At 52.3% G+C, this 19325-nt stretch overlaps 3 protein-coding genes and 1 pseudogene across 6 annotated transcripts; all 4 read right to left on the minus strand.

The window, feature by feature from the left end:
* Window positions 1–10371: 10371 nt before the first annotated feature.
* TNP2 (transition protein 2) lies at window positions 10372–13935 on the minus strand. Of its 3 annotated transcripts, none has more exons than XM_054534678.1 (3): window positions 13452–13935; window positions 11358–12772; window positions 10372–10525 (listed from the first exon to the last, which is right to left on the minus strand). In XM_054534678.1, the coding sequence occupies exons 2-3, from the start codon at window positions 11770–11772 to the stop codon at window positions 10509–10511; spliced, it is 432 nt and encodes a 143-aa protein (XP_054390653.1). In that variant the 5' UTR covers window positions 11773–12772; window positions 13452–13935; the 3' UTR covers window positions 10372–10508. The 3 variants fall into 3 exon arrangements, with proteins under 3 accessions (XP_054390653.1, XP_054390651.1, XP_009248745.1); XM_054534676.1 differs by lacking the exon at window positions 13452–13935 and having other exon boundaries at window positions 11358–11854; window positions 12471–12635; XM_009250470.3 differs by lacking the exon at window positions 13452–13935 and having other exon boundaries at window positions 11358–11854; window positions 12247–12401.
* A 1766-nt stretch (window positions 13936–15701) lies between these two features.
* On the minus strand, window positions 15702–18026 carry PRM3 (protamine 3). Its single transcript, XM_054534679.1, has one exon. It carries the CDS (start codon window positions 16317–16319, stop codon window positions 15789–15791), a length of 531 nt encoding a protein of 176 aa, XP_054390654.1. The 5' UTR covers window positions 16320–18026; the 3' UTR covers window positions 15702–15788.
* Window positions 16609–16728, minus strand: LOC112129478 (small nucleolar RNA SNORA48; annotated as a pseudogene).
* Window positions 18027–18131: 105 nt separating the features above from the next.
* PRM2 (protamine 2) lies at window positions 18132–18990 on the minus strand. Of its 2 annotated transcripts, none has more exons than XM_002826126.6 (2): window positions 18597–18990; window positions 18132–18478 (listed from the first exon to the last, which is right to left on the minus strand). In XM_002826126.6, exons 1-2 carry the CDS (start codon window positions 18865–18867, stop codon window positions 18327–18329), a joined length of 423 nt encoding a protein of 140 aa, XP_002826172.1. In that variant the 5' UTR covers window positions 18868–18990; the 3' UTR covers window positions 18132–18326. The 2 variants fall into 2 exon arrangements, with proteins under 2 accessions (XP_002826172.1, XP_002826171.1); XM_002826125.6 differs by having other exon boundaries at window positions 18132–18434; window positions 18597–18986.
* Window positions 18991–19325: the final 335 nt, after the last annotated feature.

Raw genomic sequence — 19325 nt, forward strand, 5'->3', positions numbered from 1 at the left:
CCAGCATCACAAGGGGCCACATAAAAGCCTGGCTAGGCTGGGGACTTGGTTACTGGCCTCACACTGGGACACACTGCCCTCTACAGACAGCTGTCAGGCGGCAGCCCAGACGGCTTCTACCCTGGAAGCCCTGGTGCCTGGTCCTTCTTCCCGCATCCCTGGCCCCACGATGCCTCCTTCCCGAGGCAGAGCCTAGGTCCTTATTCACCTCCTGAACACAGGTGGTGGCCCAGAATCAGCCCGGCTTAGCACCCCATCAGTACACTGAATCTGCGTGTGGCCAGGGCTGGTGGTGGTCATTGGTGTAGCCTCCTAGGTTGTGCGTGTGTGTGCGTGCGCGTGCGTGAGGGGGTGAGAGAAGATGCAGAACCTTGCCTGCACCAGAGGTCAGGTGTGTGGTCATTCGAGAGATGTCCACTGAACATCAGCTGGGGGCCACATTCTGTGGCGGGTGATGGAATACAAGGAGACCCAGTTGCAACTCTGCACCTTTCTATTCTTGTGACCTTGAGCATGTAATTAACCTCTCTGCCATGGTTTCTTTATCTGTGAAATGGGGATAATAATAGTACCTCTAGCAGGGCGCAGTAGCTGGTGCCTATAATCCCAGCACTTGGGGGGCCAAGACAGGAGGATTGCTTGAGCCCAGGAGTTTGAGAACAGCCTGGGCAACAAAGTGAGACCCCCTCTGTACAAAAAAAAAAAAAAAATTCAGCCAGGCGTAGTGGATTGCACCTGTAGTCCCAGCTACTTGGGAGGCTGAGGCAGGAGGATTGCTTGAGCCCAGGAGGTCGAGGCTGCAGTGAGCCACGATTGCATCACTGCACTCCAGCCTGGGCAACAGAGTAAGACCCTGTCTCAAAAAGAAAAATAAATAGTACCTCCATCCCGGGGTTGTGTGGGAATTAAATGAGTGATTATGGGTAAGGTGCTTAAAACAGCCCATAGTGTATAATAAGCAGTCGGTAGATGTTTGTTGTTCATCCGAGAGTGCCTGTGGGTGTGGCAGTGTGTTGGAGCCCACAGACACATGGCTTCAACCCGTGTCCATTTTTTTTAAAGAGATGGAGTGTTGCTCTGTTGCTCAGGCTGGAGTGTAGTGATAGGATCGAGGAGGCACTATAGCCTCGACCTCCTGGGCTCAAGAGATTCTCCCATCTCAGCCTCCTGAGTAGCTGAGACCACAGGCACATGCCACCACACCTGGCTAATTTTTAAAAATTTTTGTAGGGATGAGGTCTCACTACGTTGCCCAGGCTGGTCTCGAACTCCTGTCCTTAAGTGACCCTCCTGCCCTGGCTTCCCAAAGCACTGCCTTATATCTGTGTTTGAAGCCCTAGTACAGGGACCACAGGCCAGGGAAGGCACAGCAAGGGAGCTGGAAAGCTTCTAAGGGTACACTCAGCACACGTGGGTTCTCCTCACTGCCACCAGTGACAGACAGCTTTGGTTTCATTTTCTGAAGTCCTGTGTTCAAAATGAAACCAAATCCAGATGCCGAAAGAGAAAAAGAAATCTGCTGGTTGACAAGCATCCACCTTGTGGGCTGTTCTCCTGGAGGGCTGGGCACCAGGCTCACGGGAAGCCAGGCAGTGCAAAACCCTGAGGGGCTCAGAGTGCTCGGTAGGATGGGACCAGGCTCTGACCCCAGACCTGCTGCATGACCTTGGGCAAGTGAACTGCCCTCTTGGGACCTCATTTGCCCCAACTGCAAAGTGAGCTCTGGACATCTCGTACCTCACAGAGCAGCCAGACATGCAGAGCCAAGGGCAAAATGCCAGGCATGGCGTCGGTGCTTGGCACAATGACCTCTTGTCACGGGGCGGATGGGCCAACCCTATATCCACAGCTTACTAAACCACAACCAGAGCCAGATGTGTGGGAACATTCTCCTCCCTATCTTGGCACATCCTCGTACCCCAAATGTGAGGAGCCCAGCCAGCATCTGGGGGAAGTCAAGATCCTGGTGGCTTATGGCACTTAGCTTTTCAGTTTCTCTTTCCAGCTTTGGTGGCACCTTGCTAGGAAAAGTAGCTGCTGGCCAGGGTGTGTAATCGTGAAACTGGCCTCTGCCCCGAAATTCCTCAGCCCTCCTTTTCCTCTAACCCATGTGTCAGGGAGGTTCCCATGGAAGTCTGTGCCCCTGGGAACCCCGAGCAATAGGGCTTACAGTATAGATTCTGCTGACCGCTGGTCTGAATTTAAATGGGTCATTTCATAAGCATGTGGCCTGGGGCCAGCTTCTTAGCTTTTCTGTGCCTCAGTTTCCATATTTGCAAGATGGGATAATAACATATCTATTTCACTTCTTCAGTATTTATTCAGCAGATATTTATTGAGTTGTTACTGTGTGCCAGGCTCAGGGGACTCAGAGATCTTCAGGCAGACCTAGGGGAGTCAGTGAATTCACACCATCAGTGCAGATCATACTGGGTGCTATGTGGGAAAGAAACAGAGAGAAAGGGGTGACTGGGTGTTTGTAGGGTGAGATAAGGAAGTTAGGGAAAGCCTCTTGGAGGTGGTGACATTAGCACTGACGTCTTTCTAAAAGTGGGATGAAGACCCCAGGTGGAGAGAACAGCCAGAGCAAAGGCCCTGTGGTGGGGGTGCTTGAAGATAGGAAAGGAGAGTTGGTATAGCGAGCCAGGGGGTGGTGTAGGGGTGAGGCATAGAGGTTGGCAGGGTCTGATCCATCAGGCAGGGCCTTGCTGGGCTGTGGCAGGGCTTTGGATTTTGCCCTGAGTGCATGGGCCAGCCATCCAAGCCCAAGAGACAGCATAGGACTGAGTGTGGAAAGAGCCTTCTAGCTGCTGACCTTCCCAGCTGCTGGGCTTTAGCCACGATGAGCTGTAGTAGTGGCCTTAGGACACTTTCCCATGGTCCTGTGAATTGGAAATTATGTGTTTCCTGGATCAGATGAGGAGAGCACAACTCAGGGAACTGGTGGAACTTGGTGAAGGTGTTTTGAGGAGCCCTGGGGCTTGGCAGAACCTGGCCTGAAGTCCTCTGTCGGGAGAGGTTGCTTTGATATTTGGAGTAGATCCCTTCTGCTCCCACCGCAGGAACGATTGTGTGTCTCAGTGGCGGGTAGAGGGATGTGAGCTCAGAGGACCCAAGTCCAAGGAGAAGGTGTGAGAGGCCGGGGAGCGATGGCATGAGCCAGTGGCTGGACTCCAAAGTGGTGCCAGTCCTGGAGACTTGATGAGACTCTTCTAGCAGGTAGCAGGCAGAGGTGAAGAAAGGAGAGGTGAAGTCAGCCGTTACTTGAAGTAGTCAGTAGTCACTGGCTTTCAGAAAGCAGTCAAGATTGCTACGTTAACAGCTGCCAAATAGGAGGGGCAGGAAAGTGGAATTCTAGGAATGCTGGTGGAGGGGTCCAGACACACCTGCTTCCAGTCCCAACTCCCCTCCCCATCAGCTGTGTGGCTTCAGGCAAGTTGACTGAATCCAGTGGCCCAGAGAACTCTCACAGAGCCCAAGCCTGGGAAGCACGGTGCCTGTTGCTCAGTAAATCCCTTGGGATCTTTGTCGTGGCCTATTCACTCCATTTTTGCACAGTATTCCAACAAGCCTAACCAGTTTCTACCCACCCCACCCCATCCCATAAGTGACAAATTAGATGTCAGCAGCTGACAGCAAGGACCCGTAGCGGTGACATAGGGGGCAAAGAACTTGCAGAAACTATGAAACTAAGCACAAGAGCTAGCACGCAGCAGGCTGGGGACGTTAGAGTGCGGTGCAGGAAGATTCCTCATGTCCGTGGGCCCTAACTGTGGTGATGCTGTTGAGAATGTCGGGTATCGCAATGAGAGGTAGAATTGGGCCCAGTTCTCTCTGAGGAGGCGTCTGGTCTCAGGGCACACAGAGCAGCAGCAGTCTCCTCACATGCCACAATGTGGGAAGCCCAGCGTCTACTGGCCCAGTTGGCAGTGCCCTAAACATGCTCAGGGAGGGGTGACCCTCAACTGAGTTGTAAAGAGTGAGCATCATGGCCAGGCGCGGTGGCTCACGCCTGTAATCCCAGCACTTTGGGAGGCCGAGGCAGGCGGATCACGAGGTCAGGAGATGGAGACCATCCTGGCTAACACAGTGAAACCCCGTCTCTACTAAAAATACAAAATATTAGCCAGGCATGGTGGCGGGCGCCTGTAGTTCCAGCTACTTGGGAGGCTGAGGCAGGAGAATGGTGTGAACCCAGGAGGCGGAGCTTGCAGTGAGCAGAGATGGCGCCACTGCACTCCAGCCTAGGTGACAGAGCGAGACTCCATCTCAAAAAAAAAAAAAAAAGAGTGAGCATCACTTGAGTTCAGGAGTTCAAGACCAGCCTGGGCAGCATGACAAAACCCCATCTCTACAAAAATATGAAAAAATTAGCTGGGCATGGTCACACACACCTGTGGTCCCTGCTACTTGGGAGCCTGAGGTGGGAGGATCACTTGAGCTCGGAAGACAGAGATGGCAGTGAGCTGAGATCATACCACTGCACTCCAGCCCGGGTGACATAGGGAGACCCTGCCTCAAAAAAAAAAAAAAAAAAAGCTCTCACCAAGGGAATGGAGAGAGAACATATTCTGGGCAGAGCATGACAAGAATGTGAGGCCCTGGGCAGCACATGAGGCCAAAGGTAAGCCGGACACCCCAAGGCAGCCCCAGTGGCTTCTAGGAGGAGACAGGTCTGGAGGAAGGGAGAGGGCTGGGCTGGACCTCTGCCTGCCCTGGAGTGATGAGTCCCTCTGTGGTAGAGCGTTCTGGGTCACCTTGCCCAGACCAGCAAGCCCAGAGCAGGGGTTGATGTTATATCCACATGCCTTTACTGCCTCTCCAGATTCAACAGAGCTTCGCTGAGCACCCGTTAGACGCATTCACTGATGCTCATTCCTTTTTTATCCTCTTTTTCCTTCAATTTTCCTCCCCTGAGGTAACCCACGCACCAGGTTGGTCTGTTCTTTGGGATCTTTTTTATTTTTATTTTTATTTTTTGGGACTGGGTCTCCCTCTGTCACTCAGGCTGGGGTGCAGTGGCGTGAATACAGCTCACTGCAGCCTTGACACCCCCACCCCCACCCCCACTGTGCTCAAGCAATCCTCCTGACTCAGCCTCCCATGTAGGTGGCATGCATTGCCATGCCCAGCTAATTTTTTCATTTTTAGGGAGACAGAGCCTCACTTTGTTTCCTAGGCTGGTCTCAAACTCCTGGCTTCAAGTGATCCTCCTGCCTGGGCCTCCCAACGTGCTGAGATTATAGGCATAAGCCACTGCTCCCACCCTGGGATCTTTTTCTATGCATCTATGTGCTTGTATTTTGACCCATAAAAATGATGTTTCTTGGCCAGGTGTGGTGGCTCACGCCTGTAATCCTAGCGCTTTGGGAGGTCGAGCTGGGAGGATCGCTTGTGGTCAGTTCGAGGCTGTGGTGAGCTATGATTGTGCCACTTGACTCCAGGCTAGGTGACAGAGCAAGACCCCAATTATTAAAAAAAAAAAAAAAAGTATTCCTTTGTGTAGGACTTTTCCCTCTGTCAATGTCATGTCTTTCTCCATCTTGTACTTTCCACCCAACAGATACTCTGGCAATCTGGCTAGATCACATATAGATCGACCCCATGCTCCTTAAGAACTGCATGATACTCCTCAGCGTATGTTCATTTAGCTGTCCCCGATGGGTGGACACATAGGTTGTATTTTTGCTCTTGCAAACAGCGTGGCCGCACCTCCCTGTACAGCCTCTTGGCACACATGTGACAAACTGTTCTTATCGTTTGAATGTTCATAGGTGCCACCCAGTCACCTGCCAGCGTGCTGTGCACATTTACCTTCTGGGCAAAAGCATTCAACAATGTTTCCCCATGCCTTCACCATTGTCATACTTTTTCCATTTTTGCCTATTTGATTTGATAAGTGGTGGCTTCTCATTGTTGCTTTAATGCCTGTTCCTTCTTTCATCTATTCAACAAATATTTACTGCACTCCTAATATGTGCCAGACACTGTGCTAAGTCCTGGAGATGCAGCAGTGAACAACAGCATGGCCTCCTCGGTTCTCTTTACAAAGTGTGAGATGCACCTTAGACTCAGAGAGATTAAGGAATAGTACTGGGGTCACCCAGCGAGGGAATGGGGGAGCTGGGATTTGAAGCTGGGTCTGTGTGGCTGCAGGGTTTGAGATGTTTTTCCTTTCGAATCATAGCTCACATGGGCATCTCCACCAGGGTCTGCCCTCTCGTCTGACCACTCCGTTCCCCACTCCTGCCCCAACCCAGGACCACTGCATTTCCCCTTGGTGATCCCTCAGGCCCGCAGGAGTGACAGCCCTGCAGGTAACCCCACCACAGGACAGGCTGCACCTCATTGTTCCCCAGACCTCACCTCACCCCCCAGTAGCCCACTGAAATTAAATCTCTGAGTATCAAGATAGATCATCTTCAGAACCCACGTACTCTCTTGCTGGCTGGATTTATTGTCTGTCTCTCTCCATTTCCTGAATTTGGGTCTCCAGCAGGCCTGTCCCCGACCTGCTGCCACCCACCTCAAGCCGAGTAAGTGAAAGCATGAATCTGTGGTTGGATTTTTTTTTCCTGTCATCATCGTGCGTCTGACTGTACAAGGGTGGCGTGTATTGTGAGTGCTTGCCTACATGTGTGTTTCCTGTGGGAAGGGTCAGGGGAGGTGACTGAGAGCCTGCATGCATGTGTAGGGGTGTGTATGTGTATTTGGGGTCCATGTGTGAATGTGGGTCTCTGTGTCTGAGTGGGTTTGAACAGCCGCTTCTTTGTACATGTGGCCAGGAGTTCGAGGCTGTGGTGAGCTATGATTGTATATGTGACTATCTGTGTTTGTGCCACTTTTGTGTTGGTTGTGTTGGTGTTGGTTTCAAGGAAATGTGGAGTTAAAGGTAGGTCCATTAGCTACACGTGTGACCCAGTCCATCGGCTTATAATAAAAGATCTGCCTTCAGTAATATCATAAAAGGACACTGCCCAGGAAGTAGGGAGGTCCTTTGGTGAGTGGGGCTCAAAGTCCCTGACTTCATGTCTAACCCTGTCTCCACTTCCTCTTTCAAAATATGTTCCCCAGAAGGTTCTCCCTAACTCTTTTGCACCGATATGTCAGTGACTATCATGGCTTAATGTGGCCTTACATTTGGGAACCAGGAAGTTTTGGGCAAAACATGAATCTCTTATCTCAGTCCTGCCTGCCAGGAGTCCTTGACCAAGTTATTTCACCTCTGAGTCTCAGCTTCTTCATCTGTACAGTGGGACCAATAACGTCTCTTGTTGAGGAGTGTGGATTCCGTGGAAACATTTATGTCAAAACATCTGGCATCTAGTAGATGCTCGATAAATGGAATTCCCGAGTGTGCTTAGGTGCTTCCCCACACCCTCTCCTAACAGAAACAACCTGGAACATTTCCCTGCTGTGAGGGGAGGATAAAGGGACCCAAGGAAAGGAGACTGACAGTGACATTGAGTGACATTCATCGGATGGACCAGGCCCTCTCTTGGGTGCTTGCAGATGCATTATCTCAATGTACCTCCACTGGGACCCGTCCAGGCAGGCGCCATTAGCCTCCCATTTTACAGAAAACACCAGGATGCAGACAGGGGACGTGACTTGCTCAAGGCCACACAGCTGAGATCTGAAAGAGGACCTTCCATGTCATGCCACTGCCTGGGACAGGCTCAGCAAAGCTTGGAGTCCTGCAAGGCCTTCCCCAAGACACCTGGGTCCATTTCCCTTCCCTGCAGACAGCCCATCACCACTCATTTCTACTCCTGCCCCACCTCCCTTCACCTGTTCACCCTGTTCCTTCAGCCCAAATGTCAAATGCAGCACAAAAGAAAACAATGTGACCCTGTGTCTGGCGCTGTGCTGGGCACGTTACCACACACCAGGCTGCTGGGTACCCCGCCCCCCAGTATGTCAGAATGATGAGCCCATTAGACAGAGGAGGAGAGTGAGGCTCAGAGTGGTCTAGTCCCAGCCCCCGCAGCTAGGGTAGTAAGAACCACGGCAAACTTGAGTCTAACCCTAAAACCAAGGCTGGTGGGTATGAAGGTCAGAAGCCAGTTTACACAAGACCCTGACCATTCCCCAGTCCTTTCGTCTGGCAGCCTTCACGAAAATCTGCCTGGTACTTTTTATGCCATATTAATAGCAGAGGTTTACTGAGTGCCAAGCACTGAGCCCAGACACCATGTCACATGCATGACACACTGACCTCTCCCAGCCCCCCAGCAAGGGTGCCCATTCTGCAGATGAGAGCAGGTTTCCTACTTGGAAGCAGCGTTCTGTCTGGTTCACCCTTATCTTCCCTACTTGGCCTTAGCACAAAGCCCACACAAGTGGGTGCTCAGTAAATGTTTGTGGAAGAGGGATGAGGAAGGCAGGACTCTGGGCATTATCTTGGGAGGAACCTCCAGCCCACCTGTTGTGGAAGATCTCCCCGCTAGACTGGGTTGCCATTCTGCCAATTGCTGTAACCCGTCCCATCCCCTGCAATCCAGTCTCCACACAGCAGCCAGCACCACTTTGAAAACACACACCAGGCGGCCGGGCACGGTGGCTCACGCCTGTAATCCCAGCACTTTGGGAGGCCGAGGCAGGCGGATCACGAGGTCAGGAGATGGAGACCATCCTGGCTAACACGGTGAAACCGTCTCTACTAAAAATACAAAAAAGTTAGCCGGGCGTGGTGGTGTGCACCTGTAGTCCCAGCTACTCAGGAGGCTGAGGCAGGAGAATGGTGTGAACCTGGGAGGCGGAGCTTGCAGTGAGCCGAGATCGCGCCACTGCACTCCAGCCTGGGCAACAGAGCAAGACTCCGTCTCAAAAAAAAGAAAAAAGAAAACACACACCAGGCTTGGTGCACTGGCTCACGCCTGTAATCCTAACACTCTGGGAGGCCGAGGTGAGAGGATTGCTTGAGCTCAGGAGTTTTTAAGACCAGGAGTTTTTAAGACCCCATCTCTACAAAAAGTAAAAAATAGGCCTGGCACGGTGGCTCACGCCTGTAATTCCAGCACTTTGGGAGGCCAAGGCAGGTGGATCACTTGAGGTCAGGAGTTTGAGACCAGCCTGACCAACATGGTGAAACCTCGTCTCTACTAAAAAAATACAAAAATTGGGGTGTGGGGGGAAAGGGGAGGGAGAGCATTAGGACAAATACCTAATGCATTCAGGGCTTAAAACCTAGATGACGGGTTGATAGGTACAGCAAACCACCATGGCACATGTGTACCTGTGTAACAAACCTGCACGTTCAGCACATGTATCCCAGAACAAAGTAAAATGAAATAAAAATAAAAGGCAGTGACAGAACGCCTGCACAGTGGGGAAAAATACAAAAATTAGCCAGGTGAGGCGGGTGCCTGTAATCCCGGCTACTCAGGAGGCTGAGGCAGGAGAATTGGTTGAACCCGGGAGGCAGAGGTTGCAGTGAGCTGAGATGACGCCACTGCCCTCCAGCCTGGGTGACAGAGCGAGAAGTCAAAAATAGCTAAGCATGGTGATGCATGTCATGCTACTCGGGAACCTGAGACGGGAGGATGGCTTGAGCCTGGGAGATCAAGGCTACAGTGAGCCATGATTGCATCACTAAACACCAGCCTGGGTGACAGAGTGAGATGGTCTCAAAGAAAAAAGCACACACCCAGTTGGGACCCTCCCTTGACTTCTCACACCAAGAATAACGTCCGAGCTCCTTCCTGCAGAGTTTGGTACAACCCTGGCATGGTCTGGCCCCCCTGGTGCCCCCAGCTCGTGTCACAGCACCTTCAGATTCTATGCCAGCTCCTCTGGAACACAGGTTCTAACCCAGGCTCATTCCTTCACGGGGACATGACATCACCCTGCTCCCTTGATAGAGCTCATTCTGACTGTAAGTTCCATGAGGGCAGGGCCTTGTGTGTTCTCTAGTTCTGTTCCCAGAGCCCAGCACAGCCCCTGAACAGACTTTGGTCCCTTAGTAAAAGTTTGTTGAAATGGCTGCTTTGAGGAACATTGAGGTTGGTACTATATTACAGAATCAACAAGTGAGGCTCAGAGGTTGGTCCCAGTCCAAGGTCACACAGCGAGTACGAAAGATGAGCCAGGATTCAAACTCAGGATGCTCTGGATTGCAAAAGGCACATTCTGAACCCCTCTTCCTGTCTCCTGTCATGTGGATCATGTGAATAGGGTGTGGACCTGTGTGCATCCCACATATGTACACACCCATGTGGGAGTATACAGGGCAAAAGATTGTTATCCAAGCAGAGTGGACTCTGCAGGCTTCTTGGCATCCTACCCCCATTCATTTCTGCCCCTGTGCAGGCCCCCAAAACACATTTAACACCTTTATTAGTGAAATCAAAATGACTGACTACTCAGGGATAGTCTTCCAGGTACAAGCTTTAATTAGTGTTGCGTAGAAATCACCATAGTAACATGTTCCTGCAAGAAGATTGACTTCATCCTAGCATTTTCTCATTTGGGTGAGACACGCAGAACAAGCCAAGGAGGCGGTCTCATTAGTTGGATTTCCGTCCTAAGGGAGTGGGAAAGGAACCTTTAATAGCTGAGCACTTCATGAAGTCACTGACCTCCTGTAAGGTCTTACAGCTACTCATTTGTGATTGAATATGGGACATAGAGTTTAGACTACTGTCAGTGTCCTTTTGACCTATGTGAATCCATCTATCCATCCATTTATCCCTTCCATTTGTCATCCATCCATTCATTAGTTCACTCATTCCATTCATTTATTCAACATTTCTTTCCCATTCTATCCCATTAGTCTAGATATCTATTCTTCCATCTATCAGTTTATTCAATTACTCTATATTACTCTATTAAGATAATATTTAACCAATCAAACCAACCCATCAAAACTTTTACAGCTATTTAACTATTTCTAACCAATTCATCCACCAACCACAATCTTCCAACTAATCATCTACCTAACCAACCAATAACTAGCCAGCCAGTGCATTCATCCATTTATTCATCCATCCAGCTAATCGTATCCAAACTTCCTATCATTCAACCAATGCATTCTTCCAACTATCCTTTCTATTACCTATTTATTATTTACCCACCCAGTCATCCACCCAACCTCGCAACTCCATTCATGCTTCCATCTAGCTTATCTGCTATCTGTCCATCTTTCCATCCTCCTAATCAACCCATCCAATTTCAAAGAGCCTGTCCATCAACATATCATACATTCAACTAGCCAACTGCCATTGTTTTTCTTCTCCCTCTTCCTCCTTGCCTGTGTTCCTCTGTGACCTGGCTGCAGCCTTCCTCTCACTGCCCCCAAGGTCTGCTCCCTATCATCTGGGGGCTCGGTGGCCCTTCCCCACCTCCTAAAAGGGTACCTGAGCTCCGCGTCTTGGTTTTGTACACGTGCTGGATCCTCTTGGCCATTTTTTTCTTGTTCAGCTTGCCTTCGAAGTTCTTTCTGTTCTTGGGGCAGCTGCAGTGCAGGATGGTGGGCCGCGTGGGAGAGTGGTGGGAGTTCATAGTCTTTTTGTGGCGCTTTGGTGGTGGACTGTCGTTGGGACTCTGGCTCTGGTGGCCGGATGAGCTGTGGGCTCCAGTTGGGTTGTGGTGGCTGGCTGGGCTCTGGCTGGAGTTCTGGCTCCAGCTGCCACGCTGGCTCTGTCTGCAACTCTGGCTGAAGGTCTGGCAGTGGCGGGTGCAGGTGCACGGGCTGCAGGTGCGGCTTTGGGGCTGAGAGTTGCTATGGAGCTGGGTGTGGGTGATAGGAAGGCTGTGAGTCTTGGTGTCCATAGGAGGCCACGTTTGGAGGGGCAGGGCCTCCTCCTCGTCCTCTCCCAGCAGGCCTAGCTTTACAGAGGCCCTGGCAGCCCACCTGGTTATATAGTTGGTGCTGATTATGATGGCACAGGCCACAGGGGTGTGACAGATGTGGCCCAGCCAAGACAAAGCCCCCTACCCCTTACCCTCACCCCCAGGCTGGGGCAGCTCTCAGGGGTACCCTGGGGATAGTCCCAGCTGCTGGTTCAGGGTAGGAGCCCTTGGGTCAGATTAAGCTGAATCTGCATCCCAGATCTGCTTTTTCCACATGGTCAGCCCTGGGGATTCACCTGAACAAGTCCCAGTTTCCCCAACTCTGCAGAATAGGGACAATAATTGTACTGACCTCATTCGGACATTAGAAGAATTATTAATAAAGGACAGAATTTATATCAAGCAGTTAGTTCAGGCCCAGCCCACAATAAGAGCTCAATAAACATCACTGACCAGCATCGTCAGGTGTTTTTCTTAATGCCCTGGGCAGCTTGGGTGCCAGGAGTGCGGCCCTGACCCTGGTGATGGCAGCTGAATGGTGGGCAGTTATTAAGACAGATGATTAGTGCCCAGATGATGGGGAGGTGATGAATTGGCCAGATGGCTTGGTGGATAGATGAAAGATGAGTAACCACATGGACCAAGGGGTGGTCCTGGGGTTCGCCTGGCAAGCCTACCTCCGCAGCCAGATCTAAAGTCGGGAAATTCAGAGCCAGGTTCAAATCCCGGTTTGCATTGATGTCCAGTCTTGGGTAGGCCATTGTGGTTTCTGAGGCTTAGTTGCCTTATGTGACAAACAGGTGTCTTTCCTTCTTTCCTGGTATTCTCTTGAGCCTGAGATGCCTGTCAAGCTACAGGAGGCCCTTGGAAACCCGTCTGTCTCCTTCATTTTCTGCCTCTTGATTCTCCTCCCCTCCCTGCTAACGAAGCCTCGCCATACCATTTGAATCACGCCGTCCCTGCTCAGATACCCCAGTACCTCGAGAAGAAAGCCCAGACTTATGTTTGAACACTAGGCCATTTGATCTTCTAGTCTTTGGGTTTCCAACCAGAGCCCTCCACCCCTCCCCATCTTGGCCGATGCCTTTGGGCTTAGCCCTTGGCCCTGTACTTTCCCACTTCTCTCTGCATGGAACTCCCTCTGTCTCTGTCTGTCCTCCCCAAGCAGGCCACCGGCCCAAGCCAACCTCTCACTCTGCCCATGTGTAACTTTGCGTCTTGCTATGAGGATTTGCAATCTGCTTTTATGGAAGTTTTTTTCTTTTTCTTTTTCTTTTGAGAAAGGGTCTTGCTGTGTTGCCTAGGCTAGAGTGCAGTGGCCCGATTACAGCTCGCTGCAGCCTCCACCTCCTGGACTCAAACGATCCTCCCACCTCAGCCTCCCAAGTAGCTGTGACTACAGGTGCATGCCACCCCACCTGTCTAATTTTTTTATTTTATTTTTTGTAGAGATGGGGTCTCACTTTGTTGCTTAGGTGGGTCTTGAACTCATGAGCTCAAGGTGTTCTGCTTTGGCCTCCCAAAGTGCTGGGACTACAGGCATGAGCCAATATGCCCAGCCTTTGCGTTTATTTCTTAACAAACATGTCAAATTTCTTACAGTGAGAACTGCTTTCATTTACTGAATGCTTTCTACGTGGCTGGGCTCTGGACCTTACCCTCTCCAGGCAGCTTTACCCTCAAACCTCACAGTGACCCTTTGCAGTGGAATGAATGTCAACTCCCAAAAATCTATGTCCACGTTATAACTCCTAGAACCTGTCAATGTGGTATTTGGAAAAGGGGTCTTTGCAGGTGTAATTAGGCTAAGCATCTTGAGATAAGCATGTTGGCTTAGCTGGTGGGCTCTAAATCCAACGATAAATGTCCTTGTGAGAGACAGAAGAGGTGTCACACAGGGAGAAGAGGAAACCATGGGAAGATGGAGACGAGCTTGGAGTTGTATGAGCTAGAGGAGGCAAGGAAGGATTCTCTGCTGAGGCCTCCGGAGGGAGATCAGCCCAGCTGGCACCTCGACTTCAGACTTCTGGCCTCCAGAACTGCAGAGAATACATTTCTGTTGTTTTAGCCACCAAGTTTGTGGTCATTTGGTATGGCAGCCCCAGGAAACTAATGCACCCCGTGAGGCAGATACAATGATTACATTTAGCAAAGAGGGAACAGGCTCAGAGAGGTGGAGTAACCAGCCCAGAGTCCCTTAGCCGATCAGGGGCAGAGCCAGTCATATTCAGGTCTGGCCTCCTCTCAAGGTCACTAAGGGATTCTCAGCGATTAGAGGGACACCTGCGGCAGGGTTCTCAGGGCCCTGCCTTGAGTGGGCTCAGCAGGTCCGGTTGTGAGGTGTATGCTAGACCAAGCCGTGAAGACTTTCTGGGTCTCTGGACCCCCCTTCCCATGGCCTCCTGCTCCTCCACTGCCAACAGCCCACTTTCCCACCCTCAAGCACATAGCCTGGAATGGAGATCGTGGCCTGCCATCAACCAGCCTCTCCTCCACACGCCTTTCCAGTCCTCCCAGGGAGGGCTGACCTCTCCCAGCAGCGGGTGTGCGGCACGTCACATACCTGCCCCCGCACCCACGACAGTGACCTCTCTCCCAGGACAGCGGGGACTGTGTTTTATTACCAGGGCCCCTGGTGACTAGCACCATGTGGGGCATACAACAGGGGCTCAGCTCATGTTTCCTGGGCAAATGAATGAGTGGGTGGACCTTTGGGCCTTGGACAAAAGGACAAAGCTGACCAACCGAGTCATTTGTGGGTCTGGGAGTAGTGGGATAACGGGGACTCCCTTGCCCTAGGCCATTGCAGGGCAGAGCAGTGGCCTCCCCTCAGGGTAGCCCAAGGCCCCTTCCTACCCTCAAACATGGCCCCCAGAGAAACTGAGGCTTCCTCGAAAATTCCCCATCCCCCAGCCCCACTGCCACGGTACCAACTAGGATCCCCTCAGGGACAGGGGATCAGCTGATCAGGAGAATTAGCTCAAGGTGGCTGGTACTTGGAGGACTGTGAGGGAATGTGGTGGAGATCACATTTGTTGCTTCTTTGGGATGGAAGGAGGGAGGAGCCGGCAGTAGGGTGGGCAGCAGACGCATTCCGAAGCTCCTTGCGGAAGGCGCACCGAGCCCAGAGCGACACGATGGGGCCTAGGTTCTGCGTCTGTACCCAGTCGCCTCCCTGGGCCTCTTTTGCCTACTGCTCTCATGGGGCACTGTCTCTGCCCCCAGGGCTAGACCCCTTGAAGAAGGCAGGAGTGAGCTTCCAGGTAGGGGTGCAGATGGTTGCCAGCAGCATAGACTGGCAGTGGAAGAGTCTGCAGCCAAGAAGGACCCAGAGGGAACCACCATGACCCCAGCAACAATCCCTGTCCTAGCTCAGCACTGACTAGTGCCAGGCCTGGTCCCACCCATCACTTGAGCTAATTCTCCTGATCAGCTGACCCATGAGTAGCTATTAGCTTCCCCTGAATGCCGGGAGGGGCAACCTGAGGCTCAAAGACATGCAGTGACTTGCTCAAGGGCATGCAGCTAGCAGAAAGGAAGTTTGAACCCAGGTCTGCTGAACTCCCAAGCCAGTGTTCTTAAAAGACTGTCCATAGTTGGGGCAGCACAGTGGGGACTGCGATGAAGGCAGTTACCCTGTCCCGCTGGGTGCTCTCGGCTGGGGTGTGCTGGGACTCGGAGAGGAATTTCCCCTGTCCCAGAGATGGGAAGATTCGGCTGAGATGATTTCCCCCTCTCAAAGCCCCTGAACCTCTGGCTGGGGCTTGGGAACAAGGTCACCGAGCCCTGCTGTTCAGCCTTCCTTGGCAGCTGGCCTCCCTCCACATGCACCCACACACACATGTCTTCACACATGTGCACACGTGGGACCAGAAGGGATAGGGTGAGGGGAAACCAGAGACAGGGAGGATTCTTCAGAGACTTTTTATTGACTCTTCTCTGAACACTGTCACCAGAGCAGCAGTGGGCGTCCCTTCCTGGGCCTTCGTTGTGGGTCAGGAGTGTGTCTGCTTGGGCTCGGGGCTCTGCTGGGCCTCAGCGTTGTCCTTCTGGCCCTCCTCCTGCCGCTCAGGCTCCAACAGCAGCAGCAGCTTGCCCTGCACCGGCAGTTCCTCTTTCTCCTCCTCCTCCTCTTCCTCCTCTTCCTCGCCCTCTGATGACAAGGAGAAGTTATCCTGGCTCACACAGGCCACGAGCTTCTTCATGGAGGATTCGTGGCCCCGGCCATGGCCCGTGCTGTGGCCTGGGCTGTGGCCTGGGCTGTGGCCTGTGTTGAGCTTGGCACAGCGGGAACCCATGGTCCACGTTGCCTGTCTCTCTGGACAAGGAGGTGAGGCGGTGGGTGAAGGGGCTGTAAGTGGGGGCAGGATGCTGACATCACAAAGGGAGCCCATCCCCACTTGGGAACCTGGGTCTGAGCCAACAGCTAACTCAGACCTCAGCCACTGGCAGCTCCCAGCCCCCACAGGGGAGGTCTGCAAGGCTGAGCACTGGAGCCAGTTCGGATGCCACACCATAGTCCTCATTTGCCCTGGAGAGAGTTTCCCTTGTAGCTGGGATGGGAATTAGGGATTGAATTTCTAGAAGCAGGAGGGTCACACACAGACTCCTCCCCACATCCCAGAAATCACCAGCCAGAGAGAGCTGTCTCTGTTGAGTTTCTTGACTGTTAACCCTTGAAAATAAATCGTCAAGCTGTGTGCTTAAAATGTATGCACTCTGTAAGCTCATAAAACTCAGGAACCCTTGGAACTCTTCCTTCGGGGGCCTGAAAGTGTGAAATCTTCTTGAAAGGCAATGGCTCCTAAGCATTGTTTGTTTGTCCAAGGCATGGGAACAGGCCAGAAACCAAGCTGGGATGAACAAGGGGTTGCTTTGTTCCTGACTGATGCAAGATGGACACCACCAACCAGATGCCACTCTACCCAGGTCAGGGTGGAGTGACATCCTCTTAAATGTTTTGGGGCCACAGAGAAGACATCATGGAGCTGCCCCTTGGCAAGGTTCCACATCTGTGCAGCACAATTTCAGCATGGGGGGAGGGGCTTTAGGACTTTGTCTTTTATACATTGAAATGAGTCATTTGTACACTGCAATGGTATTTTTTAAATATAAATTTTTTGAGGCCAGCCATGGTGGCTCACACCTGTAATCCTAGCACTTTGGGAGGCGAGGCAGGCGGATCATCTGAGGTCAGAAGTTCGAGACCAGCCTGGTCAACATCGTGAAACCCTGTCTTTACTAAAAATACCAAAAAAAAAAAAAAAAAAAAAAAAAAAAATTTGTTTAGCTCCTCCAGCTACTCAGGAGGTTAGGCAGGAGAATCACTTGAACAGAGGAGGTACAGGTTGCAGTGAGCCAAGATCGCACCGCTGCACACCGCCTGGGTGACAAGAGCGAAACTCCGTCTCTGTTTTTTTCAGAAACTCGTTGCTTCCTAAAGATTGGTCATTTCTGAGCACCAGGAATCCATTTTCCAACATATGGATTGGATATTGCCAGTCTTATCCCCCAAGTCCTCAGTGGCTGTGGTTGGCTAAATGCCTCTCCAAAATGCCCCCATCCTGCTCCTGGAATCTATGATGTAAGGATTGTGAGATGGGGAGGTTATCCTGGGTTGTCCAGAAAGTCCCTCAGTGCAATCACAAGGGTCCTTGATTTCAGACAGGAGGTAGGAGTGATGCAGCCACAGGCCGAGGAGAGCAGGCAACAAGGATCGGATTCTCACTGGGTCTCCAGAGGCTTCAGCCAGCACAGGCCTCACACAGCGCAGCCCATTACTCTGCATTCATCTACTCCTTGCCTTTTGCCCCGTCTGTGCTGACCAAGTAGTTGCTGGAGCATGCCAGACCTGCTTTCCACCTCAAAGCTGTGGCCTGCACTGCTCCTCTGCCCCCACCGTTTACACTTCCTTACACTTCCAACCACCCAACACTCAAGATGGGTTGTGTTTTTAAACTGTGGCACACAGTAGGCCTTTAAATATGGCCACAAGGTGCCTTGACATCTTTGTGACTTAATTAGGACTCGATCTGTTCTAACCATTTTCTCCTTTCATGAGGTAGGATCAGGTTCTTCACTGGAGGGGGATCCAGACAGACTAATGTGGCCTTTGACACCATGGAAGGATGTGCAATAGACAGGACAGCGTCATAGGCACGGTAACCCTCCCAGGACAGCCTCCCAGGCACGGTAACCCTCTCCTAGGTGTCCTCAGAGCATCAGAGCTCCCGCCCCTACCCGCCTCTGAGGAAGGGCTGCAGAGAAGCCTCTACCCACCCTGGGCATGAGGGAAGCCAGGTTTGTGTGATTCGTACAAAGAAAACCCGACAGGCCAGTGAGTGTCTTGTCAAGCTTTATTGGGCAGGTGACTTTTGCTCATTTCACTCAGATCTTGTGGGCTTCTCAGCGGCAACTCAGGGCTTGAGCATTTGATGTAGGGGAGTTGCTATGGCCTCACTCGGTGTTTCCTGGGCAGGTGACTTCCTCTTAACTTCCAGCTGGGGTCTTGAGCATTTGATGTAGGGGAATTGCTATGGCCTCACTTGGTGTTTCGGGCGACTTTTTCTTAATTTCCAGCTGGGGGTGAGGGGCCCAGGAAGCTTAGTGCCTTCTGCATGTTCTCCTCCTGGTTCTGCAGCCTTTTGGGAAAGAAAGTTCTGGTTGAGGGGGGCACTTAGAGACTCTGGGTGGGGACGGGGGTTGGGAGGCTGGAGCCTTTGTCAGGTGGGGTGGGTCCCTGCCTCCCTCCTGTGCCTGGGGTGGTCAGGGACATGCAGGGCAAGGCGGGGGCGCAGGCAGACCTCTGCGATGCTTCCTCCGGTGCCTACAGGAGTGTCTTCTGCGCCTTTTGCAGGAGCGATGCTGCTGTCTGTGGATCCGGTGCAGCCTCCTTCGAGAGCAGTGCCTGCGTCTATAGTGAGAATGGCCCTGGGTCCTCTCGTAGACCTCGACCTGCTCCGGGCTCAGTCCTTGCTCCTCTTGGTCATGGTGTCCTTGCTCTTGCCCATGCAACTGCTGCCCGTACACCTCGTGCGAGCGTTCGCTCAGGCTCCTCACACAGTATCGGACCATGGTGTTGGGAGATCTGGTGGCTCCTGGGCTGAGGCTGCAGTGGGCCCTGGGGTGGGGGAGGAGGGCTGAGGCCTGCCCACCTGCTCTTGGTGTTACTGTTGGTCTGGTCTGCGAGGCTCCCAGGGAGCTTGTATATAAAGGGGGCGCCCACTATGACTCGACGGCCCCGCCCCGTCCCCACCCTGCCCAGCCTCCTCTGTGAGGGCAGCACAGGGCCAGGGGTCACAACTAGCAGGGCCCTGGCACTCAAGCTGCAGGGCTGGAAGGGCGAGAGACCCCCTTGCCTTGCCTGTAAAGCATGTCCTCTGTCTCTTGCAGTAGGTGAACCATACAGATGGCAGGTGTTTTATTGTCTAATCCAAGCCCTCACCTCCCCAAGCCGGTGGGCACGCACATTGTCACTTGGAAGCTTCCTTGACAACTCGCTGTTGTGCCACAGCCACCATGTGGAAGGGACT

Source organism: Pongo abelii, chromosome 18, assembly GCF_028885655.2.
Source record: "Pongo abelii isolate AG06213 chromosome 18, NHGRI_mPonAbe1-v2.0_pri, whole genome shotgun sequence".
NCBI classification, from domain to species: Eukaryota; Metazoa; Chordata; class Mammalia; order Primates; family Hominidae; genus Pongo; species Pongo abelii.

Bases quoted from the DNA above. Each gene is read 5' to 3' on its own strand.
- PRM2 (XM_002826126.6), bottom strand. From the start codon at position 18,867: ATGGTCCGATACTGTGTGAGGAGCCTGAGCGAACGCTCGCACGAGGTG. The intron at 18,479-18,596 runs GTCTGCCTGCGC...GTCCCCACCCAG, and splicing joins CCGGAGGAAGCATCGCAGAG to AGTCTCTAAGTGCCCCCCTC.
- TNP2 (XM_054534678.1), bottom strand. From the start codon at position 11,772: ATGGACACCAAGACTCACAGCCTTCCTATCACCCACACCCAGCTCCAT.
- PRM3 (XM_054534679.1), bottom strand. From the start codon at position 16,319: ATGAGGACTATGGTGTGGCATCCGAACTGGCTCCAGTGCTCAGCCTTG.